Raw genomic sequence first — 18,581 nt, forward strand, 5'->3', positions numbered from 1 at the left:
AGCTCTCCCCTCTATTCAGATCAGTTGTCATGAAGACCACAGTTCCCAGCAGAGTTTGCAGCCTGCTATTGCACTGGTTTTTACATCAAAATGAAAATATTGATGTGATACAACAGATCAGGACATGCCTCATGCATTCAGCATTAGATCTACCTCTCTCCATCCATGACCTAAGATTTGTCACCTTTGTCATAAAGGTATTTGGGAGTGATACTGAATTTAAAACAGCCTTACGTGCTCATGCATTCATAGCTTCTCTTCATCTCCTTTTGACTCAAAAGTATGAGAAACAGGATACTGCTGGGAATCATTTGCAATGAGTATGTGCACTGCCAGTTGAAGAAATAGTTTCATATACCTGTAACCAAACTTATAGTTGATAACCTGTGTTCATCACTTCTAGCTTTTGCCTCTCCCTCAATCCTCATAGATACCTGTAGTTACTTTCCAAAAAAAATTAGAATTATATGGCACAGACAAACCATTCTGTCTTAAAACTGGCAGGAGAGGGCAAATGTGGATATATGTACAGTTTGTATCAGGTCAGGAATAAGCTCATTTGTCTAGACTGTCCACTAGATGGGGACATCATGGATATGCTATTGAACTGTTCCATACACTTTCCTTGTGCTTCCTTGAAAATTGCAGGAAAATGTTTTTAGTAATGAGTGATGAATGAAAGTATGTCAGAGCACAAAGTTTCTCTCAGAAACTAACTGTTCTGAATCTAGAAGTTATTCAGTTTAAAGGAAAAATCAGTATAAATAACATCCACTTAATAGGAAATTTAAGCAAGCAAGTATTTTAGAAAAAAAGTTCTTATATTTCATTAATGTAATATATCCAATGTTACCTTTTTCTTTTTTTTTTTTTAAATAAAAAAACCACAATCTGAGACTGATCTGTTAATCCTTTTCAGGTTTTTCCACCTGCCACATCAAATGCAGTATTTTCCTATCAGACTGCACCAGTTTCAACACCTTCACAACCTTTTATTAATAAAACATCAAACTCTAACATTCACCCTGGTGGTAATCAGGTCCCTTCTGTGCAGAATGGACCTGCTGCTCCCAACAAGGTAAGGCTATCCCAACAGTCTTCCATAAAGTTCAGGTTTATATTATTATTCTTATATAACATGTGACTGTTTACATAACGCACTTCACTCAAGGAAGAATGTTTTGTAGATTTTAATAATGCTGATATGTGCATGTGTGTTAGAGAGGGAGAAAGAAACTTATTTTATCCCTCTGGTTACGCTAATACATGGATTGATGTGACAAAATACAATAATCTGTAGAGCTTGATCCTGAATTCACTAAATTACATTATTTAGTCATTATTTTGTTATTTTACACAGCCTGGGTCTCCATCTCAAGCCCAGCCTTACATTGTTCAGCAACCTCTCTTCAACAACACAGTGTCCAAGACAAAAGATCCTCCTCGTTACGAAGAGGCCATAAAACAGACCCGCAGTATTCAGCCATCACACCGTGAGGTACTTGTTTTCTTTAGTCTGTTATAAACAAAGCTTTTCTCTACAATTACCAAAACCATTGCTTGTTTTAGGTTTTGATTTTTTTGGTTTGGTGTCAAGATTTTCTAACATACCCTGTCACTAGTTTCATAACTGTGTTTAACTACAGCACTCCTGTTTCATTATTCTTTTATTGAAGCAGCATATATGTAAGTAAGTCTTAGAGTTCCCAGTTGGTGATCCATCTAATTGGGATAATGCTGCTGTTGCTACTAACAGTAACTAGCCTTCAGATGACTTGTTTTGAGAATGTGTGATACCCAGACCTCACACTTAAGAGAGGAAATATGTTTGTATTTTCCAAAGTGAGTAAACTTGAGGAGAATCTGTGTGAATGTGTTTACACACACAGGCAAACATGAGCATAGGTGCTTGCTTAAAAAGAGTCTGCATTGAGTGATCTTGGTGAATAATCCTATGTAGTGCTTTGCCAGTATGAGTAATAATGGTTATTCCTAATTTTGTGCGTTTCAGAACTATCCCAGAAGATAAAACCCTGTAGCTCCTTGTGTTGGTTGGGTTTTTGTGGTGGCAGATCACAGGCACAGCTATGGGTGTCTAATGCCCTTTCCTGTGTCCTTGGCATGTGCAGGACATCCCCACAGTGAGGGCACACAGGTTGTCTTAGGTCACTCTATCACTACCAGTCAGCCAGGGGTTCTCTGCTAGATCTCCTGATGACAAATCATTTCCCATCCCTGGAGCATAAGCAATGGTTTAAAACACTTCTCCAGACCTTCATGAAAGTCTCCACTTTTTCTAGACTTTTTGAATGAGTGGGTTTGTAGGGGGTTTTCTTACCTTTTGCTTAAGGTTCAGTTATTTAGGGGATGGCTGTTTAGAACAAAGATGAGCAGTTCCTGAAAGCTTATTCCCCCCTTTAAAATATAAAAGAACATAAATCTACAAATTGGGGAAAAAACCCAGAGATACCTAATAAAATGCATCTTACGTGATGGACATTCACAGGCTATTTTTGAGAGACAGTAGAGCAGGGTTTGCAACCCCGAAGTGCTGCAGTTATTATTATGCTGGTACAAAATGGGGTTAGTAACTCTCCAAATATGTAGCTTCCTGCACCACTCTCTTAGGCTGCCTTCATGAAGTCTTTGTCATGCTTTTTCTATTTCCCTATGTACTAAAACCAACTACAGAGACTGCAAATATCTCTCCAAAGTATCTGTTTCCTAGATAGACAATTTCATATTAAGGATTTCAGTCTTTATTATAGGTTAGTACTTACATACTGTTGATAGAAACTAGGAACAATGAGCGTAGGAAAAAATACCATATGGAAGAGAAATAACCCTGTTCTCCTGCACTACAGATTTCCAGTGCACACAGTCAGCAGATGGATGATCTTTTTGATATTCTCATCAAGAGTGGAGGTAAGCTCACTGACAGCTGTATGATGTAAAGATTTAAAACCTGGTAATAAAAACGCGCTGCTATAATCAAATGAGAATTCTTTTAGGAATAGGAGTTAGAATCTATCTAGCCTGAATGAAGCTAAATTTCTGGAAGTTTGCTTAGTTCCTTATTAAAGAAAACAGTTGCCAAAACACATACAGTCAACCTGCTGTGGAACTTCATGCTTGCAAATTAGCTCAGGCAGACCTTTACAATAATCTCTACAGCATTCAAATGATTAAAATAACACCTTAGGTTGGCACAGACATACTTTATCAAAATTGGAAATTTGAGCAAGTCCATAACATGTTTATTGAAATTATAGAAAGAATAGAATAAAGTAAGAGTTAAAGCATGTTGATAGTAAAATTTCATTAAATATAACCATGTGTTATCAACTATAAACATCAAAGATACATTACTGGGAAAAGTGTGCATGAACTACATGGAGACGTGAATGAATAACAACTTTATGTCAGTTAAAATAAGGGAGCTATCAGAAAGGCATTGATATAACTAAAGTAATAAACAGAGTAGCTCAGCAGGAAGGAGGCTTTCACCCATAATTATGCTTAGTAGCCTAAGAGGCCATTACAATGGTGGGAAATGTTGTGGTGTCAAGTGTTTCAATTAATGGAATGGTTTGTAACTGCTGTCATATAAGGATCTTGACAGGAGCAAATGTCAGGGCAGAGGGACTGGTTCTAGGCAACTGGAAGACTAGCTGTATTCTAAACATCAGAGTATTTTTTTCTTTTTCAAAGCAAATTGCAAGGTCACCTGCAGAAAATGTGAGTAGACTGAGATAAGTAACTTGAGTACTCAACAACTCAAGCTAAATTAGTGATCATCTTTATGAAAAAAACAAAGTAAAGCATTCAGGGCTGTTGCACTTAATGTAAGTAAGCTCTGCACTGAAAAATGTTTCATTTACTAATGTACTTCAGAAGAGTGAGAAGGATGTGGGTTTTTGCTTGGAAAACCAGCAGAAAATATATTGTCAGGTATATTTTTTCTGCTAGGAACATCACTTGTGCTAGAGGATTTATTTGCGTATTTGTCTGTCTTGTTCTTTGGCTTCATTCATATCTAAGAATAAACAAGTTATTTCCCCTTATTGTTACTGCCACTGTCTTATATGGGACTTCTTGATAGAAGTGTAGTTTTAGATTCTAGAATTGGGAATAAATGCTTCCTAATCACATCATTTCATCTCATGGCCTCTTAATTAACCAATGTGGACAGTACTAAACAGGGATGAAACTGGAAATTGGTTTGGGTACTCTTCTCTAGACAAGAAAATGTGTTGGTTCCATAATTATTTCAGTTAACGATAAGAACAATAAATGTGAAGGAGGTTAAGGTAACATCTAGAGACACGTTCCTTTTTTCATCAATACTAATTGGCCGAGCTATCACTGAAAGCAGAACTTTGTGACTTCTTAAAAATACCCTGTTGTTCATGGAGGCCATGCCAGAGTCTGACGTATGTGAATATGAGTGGAGCATCAAAGTGACTGTTAGTGCACTTAATTCACTGTGGATGCATCCCAAAGTGGGCTGGAGTTTCTAAGTATGAGGACATTATGTCATCAGCTGTTTGAATTCAACAGTGCAGTTTTTTTATTACAGAGATTTCCCTTCCAATAAAAGAAGAACCATCTCCCATATCTAAAATGAGACCAGTAACAGCCAACATCACTACAATGCCAGTGAACACAGTGATATCCCGTCCACCTCCGCAGATCCAGATGGCCCCTCCTCCTGTGTCCTTAGAACCAACAACCAGCTTGTCTATAAGTTTGGAAAACCAACTTGAAGCCCTCTTGGATGGAACTTTACCATCAGGTAATGAAATTCCTCAACTGACAAGTAGTAATGAGGACAGAGAGTCATTTTCTTTAATTGAAGACCTCCAGAATGATCTGCTTAATCACTCCAGCATTTTAGATCACTCTCATTCACCCATGGAAACATCTGACCCACAGTTTACTACTAATAATTCTTGTCTGTCTCTTGACCTTCCCGATACAAATTTGGACAATATGGAATGGCTGGACATTACAATGCCCAGCTCCTCATCTGGACTCACCCCTCTCAGTTCTGCTGCCCCGAGTGTGTTTTCCACTGACTTTTTAGATCCACAAGATCTACAGTTGCACTGGGATTAAGCTATAGCCAATGAGAACACGACCTGCAAGTCTCTTTACAGCAGAGGTCCATAATTATACCATTCTGATTGCAGTTAACATAAACTAAGACAGTAATGTTTGCAAGAACAAATGCTTGAAGCTAATTCCTTATTGATTTCCAAGTTTACAACAGTGAATCACTTTATGCACCTATCAGTAATGCAGATCAGGGCCCTCTGAAAGCTGTATTTCACAAGTCAAGAAAGGATGATTGTACTTCGTGATTAAAAGTACCCCAAGGTAAATGCATCACAAATATTTAAGAAAGAAGTTACGTCTCTGACTTTGTAATGCTTAAATGAGCAAAACAACATGACTAAACTTAGAGTGAGATGTCAGTTCTCTGTATTGACCCAGTGAGCAAATGTCTGGGGGAGGGGAGATATCACTGCACTTCATTGTTCCTGTGGAAAGCCTGAGCCAGGTTCAGAACTAATTGTGAGGGCAAAGGCAAGTAGAAGCACTGGCTGGTTCAGTGAAATTTCATATATCTAGTCTCTTAATTTGTTCAAATTGTTTTTATATTTTGCTTTTGTGGATTTTAAAACACTTCCCCCATTCTTTAATCATGAGGGAGGAATTTAACTGCATCCAAAGGGATATTAAGTGTAACTGCAAGAAATCCACTGTAGCTAATGCCAGGTAATATTGAGAACACTGAATTTTCTATAGCAATGCTCTGGATTTAATAGCTAGGTTTTAATGTGTATATCAGACAGTTATTTGTATACTCTTTTAACTTTATATAGCTTATTTTTGTGAACAGAGGGGAACACAGTGGTCTTCAAACAAGAGATTATTATAATGGAAGTAAATATCCTATTTTGCTTTGTGTTTGAGGATATTTGTTAGATCATTGAATCCAGTATCTCAGCATACTAGAAAAGTTTGAGGAAGTAGAAAAGTTCAATTAATAGTGTTGTATACTACAGTCCTGCAAGCATCTATGCAAGAATAATCCCAATGCCCTCAATAAAAGATGTTTGTAGGACGAGATCAAGCTGCAGGGGACAGTGCTGACAGGACAACCATAATTTCATAATGAACACTCTCTGTTGAACAGCTTTGTCTGCCACTACATAACATCAGGGAAACCAACAGAGAAGCTGCTCAGTGTGAATCCTAAACACCAGGATCAGAATGTACTGTTTGTGATAAGAAGGCATATGCATATCTGAAACAAAGAATAGCAAAAATTAAGGTCTTACCTCACAGCACAGCAAGTGAATTTTTTTTTTGTTTGTTTTAAAGCCCTTAGTTGTTGTTTTCAGAGTCTATTTTGAAAGCAGTTAGAAAAACAAAAAATTCAAGTAGAACGAATATACTTTGACATTCTATGGTTGTCTCTCAGGTAATAGCTGTTAAATGTTGCCATAGATTGATGGAGGCTAATAATCAAACACAAAATTGGAATTTCCTATTAGGGAATTCCTAAATTAAGATAAAAGGAAACACTTCCCGTTTCCTGAAATGGGGAAATATTGTATGTTTTCTAGTCTGAAAACTGATTTCATTGCATGGTTCTTTCCTCACCAGCAAGTTTCAAAAATAAAGTTTTGTAGGATTGAATGAAAAAATGCCCCAAAGCTTTTGCCTACTTCTTAGAATAATGATACGTATCAAAGAAATACTGAAAACAGTAAGTAGCTGTTAATTCACTTAGCAACCTTCACCACATTTTTCGAAAAGAAAAACACAACACAATCATGTTAACATCAAACAAATACTTTTGTCAGAAAATGTTATGGAATTAACTGAAAATTTGCATCTCCAGCTATAATGCAGTCTGGTTTACTGATATGACAGAATTCCATTGGCTTCAAATAAAATAATGGATTACATCAGTGATTCAGAGTTTGAACTGATACCATATGTTTGCATCATATCAATTACAGCACTTTAAATCATTATGTATCTTCACTGGTTTTACTGGCCAAGAATTACTGTAATATGAAACTAAGTACAAGAAAACAATCTTTGGAGATTTTCACTACACGCAGTTGAAAGACATAATTCCTTATTCCTTCTTGCTGTGCCTACAATACTTGAGTACAATATTACATGTGGACTGTCTGCCTTAAGCTTTGATGGTATAGGACTTTTCAATAACAGTGAGCACTTAACATTCAACTTTTTGCATTCCTGTTCATCATCCTATCTTGGGAGCTGATACTTTGAGATACGAAGTGCCCTCGGCTGTTACGAGAATAAGAATCAAGGACTGATAGGAACAGCTCTGAATGAAATTTAGTGTTCTGCAGTACTGTCAGTTTATTATGTGTGATACACCAGACATCATACAATACATGTGTGGTTAGTTATCCCTTTTTTGACCCTGCCTCCTGATTAAATGAGAGGCAAGTAAATTAATTTTTAGAGGACAAATTAACCTAGAGCAACTGTACTGTCATTTTTGATGTGCATGTAAATAGAGCTTGAAACTGGCAAAGTCATCTTGCTACAAAATTACCCTTATTGGCAGTGTAGAATGTTAATTAATCCATAGGAATCTTTGTGCAAAAATAAACCCAAACAGTAGAGATGTCTTGTTTTCAGTACGGTATAGCTTTCTGCTCTGAACGTCTATTTGAAAAAAAAATAAATTAAGGGATCATTTTAGTTTCTGAAGTACAAATATTCTAGTGTAGGGAATGTGTGATTACTTTCCTGTACATTTCAGAATTATGTATTAAACCTTATATAAAATGGTTTGCTTTAGACTTTGTTCTGAAATGTGATATGTTTGCCATAGTTGTGTATGCCTGTTTATGGCAGAAATAGGTTTTGCTTAGACTTTTGTGTGTGCATGTTTTACATGAAAATTTTTGTAGCACAGATACATCTTAGAAATTTAATCACGACTGTGCAGTTTGACTGCACAGAACTGAATCTTTCTCATTAAGAGAACAGTTGCAAAGGAATGCACTGGCACTAAATTTGCCATTTAATGGCTGCAGTATACTAACAGAATGCATCCTATCAAATGTGGTGTTAGTGGGTCCTTCAAAATAATTAAGAATACCTTTTAATCAGTATGAAAATCAGAAGTTGGTTGTTTACACATCTAGACAGAGAGAGCTCAGACAATGTTTTACTAGGCTCCTGTTGCTCAAGAGGAGTCACATCCTGCGTTCAGTAGAGAAACAGAATTTACTGTGCACTTCTAGTGCCCTTCAGCATCAGTTACAGCAAGGAAGTTCACAGGCAAAATTTTGTTTAACATTGAAAATAGTTAAAAAAGCATTGTCATACTCTCTCTGACAATAAAATTAAATTATGGCAGTTGTTCTCTACAGAAATTTAAAATGTAATCCAGCAATGTGGGCTTGCAGACCTGCAGAATCAGAACTTCAAAAAGCTGAGGCCACAGCTTTTAGAAATGATCACTACTTAATACTGACATTTATTTCCCAGGTATTTCTAAATTCACCAACAAGAGTCATGTTCAGAGAAGATGGTGATCCAAACAGAAGTGTCAGCATTAAACTTTTCTGTTAGATAATCTCAAACATTCAGGTGCCTCAAAAGTGTAGGCACTGTAATCAGAACACAAGCACAAGCTGCTGAACTATTTTCAAGGCAGAGAAACTGCAGTTACAGGATACATTGAACTGGAAGGGCATTATGTAACCAAAACACAGGAAAGTTCACCGATGTAAACAATTATTATTTGGATGGCATCTTAAGTGTATTATTAAAGCAAACTCTATTAAAACTGGAAAAAAAAAATCTTCCACTTATCTCTAGTAAATGTTCTGTTGAAACTCTTGGTATTGTGGTCTATGAAAGCACCTTTCAGTGACTTCTAGACCATACCCCAGAAGGTATTTCATGTGAGATCCGTGAAATTGAGTTACATGTAGTATATACATGGCCAATGAAGAGCATCCATAAAACCTGAAATAATCTCAAATATTCCTTTTATACCAGTTTGCTAGGAATAAAGTGCAAAAAAGAGACACCTACATCATTCTGTAGTGTCCAATACTGAATATAAATTGTTTTTAAGTTAAAAGTGCATAAATGTATTTGTAGAAATCTAGCCAAAAAAAAGCCATTCTAGCTATGAGAGCAAATTCTCAAAAAAAGCAGGGAATGGTTAATAACTATATAATCACACTATTTTTATAAAATTATACAGCTCAGATATTCAAAAGACAGCCTAAAATAAATTATAATAATATAAAAATTTAAATAGGAACCAAAGCATTGCCATTTATATTGCCAAAGGAGGCACTTTGTATTTTAAAACATAGGAAATTAAGTCCCCAAAAGTGTTATCCATACTTTTTTAAAATTAAGGATGTAGATATTTTCAAAGCTGTTTTTGATGTTTAACAGTACAGATTTGTTTTTGTTGTTTGAGAAATTTGTAGTAACTAATAGCACAGGCTTTTTTTCCAGATAGGATTTTCTTCACAGTACTGCTTGCAGTAGAAATAACGCTAACCCTAGTAGTAGGTGTTTTTCTTCTTATTTTCATATTCATAATTATGTCTTAGCATCTCATTTTGTGAAAAGAAGAAGATAAACACCTGTCTCTGGGGCCCTCTTCATTTAAGCACTACTTTACTAAATGCAAATTATGGCAATCAGGGCGTCAGTTTATGTATTGCCTTTCTAGAACCATGATGCCTTTGTATTTGCTGTTTGCACCCCTAAAATCAATTCCATATGTTTGAATGCCATATGTTTTGCACATTGTACTGTATATATGTAATGCATACTGTATTTTTATATGTGTACTACATTTATCAAATATTTTGTACATAGTGGCAATATTGTAGCTACTGAGGAAATGTTTGATATTTCAGCATTTTTGCTAAGTGTCTCAAATAAAAAAGGAAAACTGTGTTCATTTGTCCATGGTTACTACTTAAAATGAAAATATCATTCTGACTTTTATGAGTCTGATACATTTGGCCTATGTTCTAAGTACCTTTCTCACAGAAAGGAGTAAGAATGAATCTGCACCCCCAAAGAATTATGGTTTGCCTTTAAAATCAGATCCAAAATCTGTAAGAACAGAGACTTCCTGTACCCTTGAAGTTTAGGTGTGGATTTCCATTATTTTTAGCAATTTTTTTATAGAGCATCATTTACTCATAGAATGGCCTGGGTTGCAATGGACCTTAAAGTTCATCTTGTTCCCTGCCCTGGGCAGGGACACCTTCCACTATCCCAGCTTGCTCCAAACCCCATAGAACCTGGCCTTGGACACTGCCAGGGATGGGGCAGCCACAGCTTCTCTGAGTGACTCAATCCAGTATCTCAGCACCCTCACAGTAAAGAACTTCTAATACCCAATCCAAACTTACTGTCTTTCAGTTTGAATCCCTTCCCCCTTGTCTTCTCACTGCAAACCTCTTGTAATGCACTTTAATACATGACTTTCCCAAATTCTTCCAAGGTTTTCAAGTTGTGTTGGGTTGTGAGATTTTGTATTTTTGATTTGCATTCTGCTCAGCTTCTGGAACACCTGAATGAATTTTTTCAGGAGTATGAGCTACGAGCTGTTTGCACAAGCTTCTTTTAAAGATGAAGCTTTTTCATTTAAATATTTAGTGTTACACTTCCCTTTGTGAAGGCAGTCCTGTACTAATCACCCACCCTTTCCTCATTAAAGTCTGTTCTACACTGATGACATCAGAAGTTTTGATATTTGGCCAAATATTAAAAACTCCATAAAGTAGTAAGTAGTAATTGATTAAAACTGAAAAAAATTAAAAATTACTAATAAACACTGTAAATTTCATATAATACCTTTTCTCTGTGAACTTTAACCATTGTAAAAGTTTGCAGGCTGTATGTGCCACAAACTTACTTTTGATATCATACACCAAACACAAATACTGCAAAACAAGTGCAGCACTTTTTGACCATGTATTTGTGCATTAAAGAAATTACAGCTGGAGTATAACAGAGATAAAGCACTTGTTTTGGTGCCAGCTGACAGTCTGGGGTTGGATTGTTTTACAGTGACAAAATATAAACACATAACCTTCTTTCACAAGCTGTATTCATATTACTATTTGATGTAAACACAAAACAAGGCTTGATAAAACTTGAGATTGAGTGAACTTTTTCCACAGACTAAACCTTGATTTTCAATAAAAAACTCAATTTATTCAAACATGCTCTACAGATGGCCATCAGCACATTTGTCTTTACTCTTCAATGCCATTTGCTCCTGCCTATTGGCTTGTTGCTTATTGTACAGCTGTTGCTAGAGGGACATATTTCTTAAAGAGTATTTGTAGTGTCTCAAGTAGCAGATGTTTCCTTGATGGCAAAGAAGTCACATGCATTTCCCCACACCTCAAAGTATAGTCTGCAACTTTACCAAGACATTCCTAACGCAAAATCAAAGTAACAAATTAGAGCTTCTGAGAGCCAACAGCCAGGGCTTGGGTTTTTTTTTCTTCAAGTGTTTACCCATAAATGAAATGAGAAACTCTAAGATAAATACTTCCCTTCATGCAAAAAAATTACCTGTGAGTCTCCAGTCTTCTGTGCAGAAAAAGGACTGCAGGGCCATTCTGCCATCTACTGCATCATTCTTGAACCTTTCAACCCACAAGTGCTGTGGATTAGAAACTAAAATAGTGAACAGAAACAATCTTACATACAGCTAAGATAAAGCCAAAGCTCAAGTAGCTGCAACTGAGGAGCATTCCAGCTCCTCAGCATCCCATAGCAAGTCTTTATAAAACTCAATTGCACCAAATCTACATAAATCGAATTGTTCCCCTGTATGTATCTCAGAAGAGTCAGGGAATGTGTTGAAAGGCCTTGTTTTGCACATGGAAACAGACACCAAAGCCTCTCCTAAAACAACTCCTCCATCTCATATGTGTGAGGCTAAGGAAAGAAAGAAAGAAAAAAAACCAACTGGTGATTATTTCTCCATCCAACAAAATCACTGACAGTGTCTTTTCAGCACTGGAGTCCTCTAAGACGTCCTTTTTGCAAAGCCACGTTGTGTTCAAAAGAAGCTTGTGTCAGAAGAGAACAGCCCGTAACGCACAAGGAGGATTCAGCATGGAGGAAGGGCTTCAACACCCAGCTTTAACACAAGGGTAAGGGCCAGCGTAAAAGACACTTCCAAACAAAAGTATCCAGACACCTAAAGGCAATTACAGTTTTTTAAAATCACGTTAACTTTATAATTATAAAAACTATTGCGATAAATCAGCTCACCGTTAAACAACACTTCGTTTAGACAGAAACAGTTTCTCCAGACACACTAAGGAAGTTAGGCTCACAGTAGACAAATTTTTTAAACCTTATCAAGCATTTCCTCTTAATCTGGTTAGAAGATCTTTATGAATTCAAATTGAAGTTTCTGTCTCCCCATACAGTTAAGGAAGAACCTGATCAATAGAAGTTGATTTACCATTAAATACTATTCCCAATGCCAAGCAAATACATTTATTACAATGTACTGTATTTGAAGACATAAAACCCACATGAATTCCACCAACAATTCAAACAGCCCTTGCACTCACCACAAAATTACCTCTCAGCTCACAAGGATCCAAAACCATTAATAAACACAGATGTGAGCTGCACAGGAACTGTGATGACAAGTTACAACTGGCAAGTATGGCACATAAAAGAGCATATTTTGTAATAAGCAAGTAGGCCAGAAATGGCATATCATCAGTCAAACATGAACGATTAAAACTGAACTCCTTTCTGCTGCCAGCTTGGTAATACTAAGAGGAACTCCTTCAGCCAGGGGAGATAAGTGGCTCTCTGAGGTCACCCTGTTCATAAACATTTCAGGTGTGAGAGTTGAGGGAGGCAGCTTCCACTCGTACACACCATCACACTTTGAAATGCTGCAGTGATTACACTGACAAGACAAAAGCAGAATACAACAGTGCTATTCTCATTTCCCAGCTTTCCATAGTCCAGATGAGAGCATGTGATGAACAAGACTAGCAGATAAATGCCAGCAAGCATTCAGATTGCCAGGCCATCAGTCATGCCCATAGGGACTAGAAACCAGGTCACTTTCAGGGCAGCTTATCCAAGGCAGAAGCAAACACACTTAACAAGGGCTGACTTATCCAGTAAGGTAATTTAAATTAAACACTTTTCACTGCAGGCCAAGCTAATTAAAATCACTCTGTTTAAATACAGGCAGGCATAGAGTAATCACAGACAAACAAACAAATTATAAGTTTTAAAGAACTAAAATATTTTCATACATTCAAGGCATCAAGCATGACTTTCCAAGATGAGAGTTCAAAGAACATTCCAAAAGGATACATAAGTATTTCCCTCCTCACGGCAGGGTGGTTCAACTAGACGACCTTTGAAGGTCTCTTCCAAGCCAAGTTATTTTGGTTCTGTATCAACCTTGTAACACACCTGCATTGCAGCACTACCGAATCAGTACTCTGATCTCAACAATGGCACCTCTGTAATATGTTCACATGCTTCTTCCACAAGGAAACCAAAACCACACCAAAAGGAATATAAAACTTGGATATCAAGCAACAGTTTCATGGAGAATTTAAACAGACCTCCACAATGCATTCAATGAAAACTAAAACCTTTGTTTTCACATCACATTTGTAAAAATCTAGGAGATCCCGTCTAGAATGTATCTAGTATCTTTTCTGCAATTCACAACACTGAGTTTTTTGAGGGAACAGCTACCAGGCAGCAACTGTGTTTAATTTAGTATTTACCATTTAGTTATCCAAACGTTTTGCATTCCTGCTTCTCTTCTTGGAGGAGGAAAATTTTAATCCCGCTTTTTTCTCCCTCTCTAAGCCGTGCTGGCCCGCTGTGAAGCAGCCTCTCGAGTGCCGTCTCCGGGTACCGCACCCTCACAGCCCCGGGGCGGACGCTGCAGAGGGCGCTGCCCTCGGAACGCCTCCATAGCCGGAGGGGACGCTCCTGGCAGCTCAGGGGACGCTCAGGGAGAGCGAGAGCCAGAACAGACCGGGAGCGGCGGCAGTCCCGGTCCGTCCCTCCCTCCCTCCCGTTCCGGCCCGTCAGACGCCGCCGCGCCCTCAGCGCCTGAGGGCCGCGCGCCCCCGGCAGGTGGCAACCCAGGCGCGCGCGAGGGCGGGCCGTGGGCGGGCGGGCGGGAGTGGCGCCAGCGATAGAAGGGCGTCAGGAAGCTCCCTTAACGCAGGCGCGGTGGCCAAGTGGTAAGGCGTCGGTCTCGTAAACCGAAGATCACGGGTTCGAACCCCGTCCGTGCCTTGGCGTGTCCGCGCTGGCGGGAGCTCTCCTCCTCCTTTTTAGGGGAAGGCGGAGCCCCGGCCCGGCGGCCGCAGCCGGGACCCTGCACGGAGCGTGCGGGCATGGCGGCTCCGCAGAGCTCCGGCCGCCGGAGCGCAGCCCAGCAACAGTAGAGCCACGCCCCCGGGCGGGTCCCCGCTCCCCCGGGCGCAGGTACCCAGCCACGGGTCTCGCAGCGGCGGCAGCGGCTCCTCCCGCTCCAGCAAAGGGTTTTGGTGAATGTCGTGCCAGCCCTGCCTCCACCTCGGTCATTCCTGTCCATGCTTCAGCGGCTGCAGGACGGCCCTTCTGAAATCTGCAGGAATAGAACAGTTTTTCTTAATTTATTCTTGCAGCCTAATCCTGCTTTCAAGAGATCCTCAGGTCAGCCTGAAGAAACAAAACATGGTTTGAAATGTGAAAGGCCAAGGTGACTGCTGAGGCCCAGTGGAAGTCATGCCAAACGCCTTTTCTACACAGCACTATTGAGGCAAGTGCTGGTGCCTACCTTATCATGCAGTCATTCCTGGGAGGAACAAGTGGAGCCTCTGCAGGGTCTTGTTTGAAGAGATCCTCCAGCTCCTTCAAATTCTTGTTTGAAGAGAGCTCTCTCCAGAGGCTGCAGCTATCAAAATCATCCTGTAATCCTCCAGGTCCCTTTCATTGGTTCACCCCCACCCTGCCACCATGTAAGTATTTATTAATTTGGTTCTTTCTTCTGATTAGTAAACCATAAGGTTTCTTCATTGTATCACCAACCACTTAGAAGAATTATTTGCAATCTGATTAGTGTGTACTTTACATTTTCTATTTTCTAATAAAAAAAAACCTCCCTGTGACACTGAAAATGGGTAAGGAAAGGGTGCAGTGGTTACACTCACAGGGGCCCAGCAGTGCTCCCCTTCTCCAGGTAAAACAAACACTGGTGCTTTGCTGATCCAGCAGCACCGTAAGTGGCCAGGAGGTCCAACTCAGTGACCTGACAGGACCAGGCACCAAACCCGCCCACACAGTTAAGGGTTGACAGCACTGAAACACATACTAACAGTGTAAATAGGAAGAGAATTACTCATTGAAGGAAATCTTTATTGATTCATGTTTGACATTTACTTACCATTTGAAATTTTACTGACCGCTATGTCCACACGATCAATTTTGTTCTCTGCCTGACAAATCTTCTTCTCATATTCTGCACCATTGTTGTCGGGAATATAAACTGTATATTTGTTGTATGAACAGAAATAAATGTCCTTAACTATTTACACTTTTTTGTAAATATTCTTAGATATTTTTACTTAGCGATACAAAGGACAGTGAGGTACATCCATGTCCCTGAAACTACTTTCATAGGAGGGTTGTAAAAACTAAATGCAAAAAATCAAATTCAAGGACAAAGCACATATCTGATAAATACTGCTTTTTGTTTACTACAGTCTCAGGGAGGGTGAAGATGAGCCACCTTGCCACTGATGAGTAATGCTTTCATAAATTCATGCTTGTTTTTTAGAAATAATATATTTCTAGGACAAAGCCAGGTATGCATAAGGGCTGTGGCTGTGTCTCACCCTCTTAACAATGGTTTGAGGCCTGTGAGCCTGTGTTAGATGACACAGAAATCAGATAACACAAAGCCTGTTTTTCCACAGTTTGCAGACAGAACTTATATTTTGTTGAGTAACATTGCTGAACTTTTAGCATGATGAACAATGTTGCTAAGTAACATTTCAAGACATGTCCTGTGGTTATCTACTTGAAATTAATTTTGTAATTAGAAAACTATCTGTGCACTCAAAGCCTAGGAGAAACTTGTGCAGCCCGGAAACAGTTACTCCAGCAGCAGTTAAGAGGTAGAAATAATTAACATATCACACGGGGCTACTGCCGCAATGGATTATGTTAAACCTTTTTTCAGTGTTGCTCTATTTACCTTCAACTTTCTTCTTTTTAGACAACACAATACCCAAATTTAAAAATCTCTCCTTTTAGGCCAGGTTTTCTACACCTTTAATCACCTTTGCTACAATCCCCCCAATCCTCTCCAGATGCTGCATATCACTGCTGAAGCGAGCAGCCAGCGAGGCTCAGCAGCAGCGCTCAGAGCGGGCATTTCCGCACAGCAGGGCTCCCAGGGAGCCCCAGAGCCGGGCGGGAATGTGCATCACACACGATGGCCCAGCAAAGGCCGGGCTGCCATCGCCACCGTGCCCAGAGGGGCTGCCATGGCACCACAGCACACGGCTCACCACGCTGAGCACTGACGGGCACACTCGGCCCTGTCCCCAGACCAGACCGGGGGATGTGAAATTTAAACCCCAAACTTCCTCTGTGCCCACACGCTTGGCAGCCCCGCAGCCCCGCAGCCCCGGCTCCCAAGGGCACTGGCAGCTCACTGTGGCACCCGGGCACAGAGGGTGAACCAACAGCCGGGGCTGGGGAATGCCAGGGCAGAATTTGTACTACAGTCATGTGAAATAAGTCCTCTCCATAACCCAGTTTCTATCATTACATAATTAAAAAAAAAAAAAAAATCCCTTGCACTGTGCAGTGTTATTGGTGAATGCAGAAGGTGAAGCAAATTTAATTTTATTTATTTTTTTTTTTTTCTTTTTTGTCGCTATAACTGCCTCTTGCTGCCTTTTAAATTCAATTTTAGTTGTGACAACCAGTATGACCAACAGAGGACAGCACATCCATTTCTTTTAATCATTAAAAGATCCTGAGCTGGAAGCTGCCATTCAGTTTTTCACTCAGGAAATGAGAGTGACAGGCAGAGTGGAGCAGTGTGCCATAAGTAAGCCAGCCAGATTAAAAAGGCCTTTTTGCAATTAACTAGAGCTGTTTTGAATTCCAGGAGATTACTTAAAGTAAATCTACTTCTAACCAGGCATTATTACTAACGAAACACTGTGGGTGCATGTCGGTGAAACCTGTGTCTGTATTTTGACACAATTGTTTACTGAGCACTGCAATAACAGTTAAAACACACTTAGGAGTAAAAGCACACCCAGGAGTGTCAGGTGAACTCAGCTAATTCCCCTTCAAAGCTGCAGACAGACAAGGTGTCTGTAACCAAGTTTTGATTAAATGTGAGTGTTCATAAAACACTGAAGTGAAGCCAACTCTACTGTTTTTATTGCATTTGATTTGGGGGCAGAGAAGACTGCAAGTCATAATGAAATTCAAAGAACAAACTCAAGGATTTCATGTGGCTGAGGGGAATTTCATTAAGGAAATCCAATTAACCTGCAAGAGTTGCACACATTGAAATCTATTATCTTCTCCCAAAAGCTGGCTTTGTGGTTTTTATAGCAACCTTTGCTATTCCTGGATAAATAATGCTTTATTACAAATGCACTGACATCTTTATATAATTAAGATTATAATAACATCTTCTTTTTTTTGTTTCTGCTTTGCAAACATTCAATTCTGCTTCCTATGAAACATATCAAATATGTTTTTAAAGAAGATATGAGTCAAGACATAATGGGTGTTAGACACTAGCACAAAGCAAACAGAGATTTAGGAGACACATGAGGAATAATGTGGCTCCTGACAGTGTGTGGGTCTGCGTTTGTCGGTCAGGGCCTGATCCTGTGAATTGCTGAACTGAATTAATTAAGAGCCTAAGATACCATTAAATCCACGGGGACTAACAGTGCTCAGCAGTACTCGGTGTTAAAGCCCTTAAACAAAAGCCAACCTACAAATTCCGATTCATGCGAGTAACAATATTGCACACATCTACAGTGGGGACATGAATTATTCACATCAGTGTAGCATGAAAGATGCAAACGGCAAAAGCCTGTTTAAAATAACACACAAACACTCAGTGTTCTGTGATATGTGGGAGGGTTATCATTTGGCCCGTTTTTCACTCATATGCATATTCCTTTTATTTGCTGTGTGCATAGGTCTGATATGAGGATGTGGAGAAAATAAATACAGAAGATAGACATCTAATAAACATTATTAGAAAATGAGGAAAGGAGGTTACTGATTAGCATTCTTCCCATATAAAACTATTAGATTGTATCGGAGAAATGTGAGTTAAGTGTTTTACCGTTCTTTTTTTTAACCATTATCTGATCAGAGAAGCATGAAAAGCACTTTATTGCCTTTTTTTTTTTATCCCTGTGCCAGGAGCCCTCTGCAGGAAGTGAAGCTGAATTTCACAAATCTTCCCTTTCTGACGTCTCCCG

At 39.2% G+C, this 18,581-nt stretch overlaps 1 protein-coding gene, 1 long non-coding RNA gene and 1 other non-coding gene across 5 annotated transcripts in view; 2 read left to right on the forward strand and 1 right to left on the reverse strand.

Moving 5' to 3' along the window:
• The window catches only part of MRTFB (myocardin related transcription factor B), a 66,690-nt gene extending 56,697 nt beyond the window's left edge, over positions 1–9,993 (forward strand). For all 3 annotated transcript variants that reach the window (XM_041462225.1, XM_041462223.1, XM_041462224.1), the window contains 4 exons: positions 920–1,078; positions 1,361–1,498; positions 2,865–2,925; positions 4,580–9,993. In XM_041462225.1, the coding sequence (XP_041318159.1) occupies positions 920–1,078; positions 1,361–1,498; positions 2,865–2,925; positions 4,580–5,118 (897 nt within the window). In that variant the 3' untranslated portion in view covers positions 5,119–9,993. The remainder of the gene's footprint in view (positions 1–919; positions 1,079–1,360; positions 1,499–2,864; positions 2,926–4,579) is intronic.
• The window catches only part of LOC121350695, a 43,963-nt gene that overhangs the window by 12,842 nt on the left and 12,540 nt on the right, over positions 1–18,581 (reverse strand). Inside the window, exons 4-6 of the long non-coding RNA XR_005954689.1 lie at positions 15,497–15,598; positions 14,891–15,007; positions 11,632–14,698 (exon numbers count right to left, since the gene is read on the reverse strand). This is a non-coding gene — a long non-coding RNA (uncharacterized LOC121350695). The remainder of the gene's footprint in view (positions 1–11,631; positions 14,699–14,890; positions 15,008–15,496; positions 15,599–18,581) is intronic.
• Positions 14,293–14,364, forward strand: TRNAT-CGU. The gene has a single exon. It is a non-coding gene; the product is annotated as a tRNA-Thr (tRNA).

The sequence above is a fragment of the Pyrgilauda ruficollis genome, unplaced genomic scaffold (genome assembly GCF_017590135.1).
Source record: "Pyrgilauda ruficollis isolate IOZ18807 unplaced genomic scaffold, ASM1759013v1 scaffold16, whole genome shotgun sequence".
Classification (NCBI taxonomy): Eukaryota; Metazoa; Chordata; class Aves; order Passeriformes; family Passeridae; genus Pyrgilauda; species Pyrgilauda ruficollis.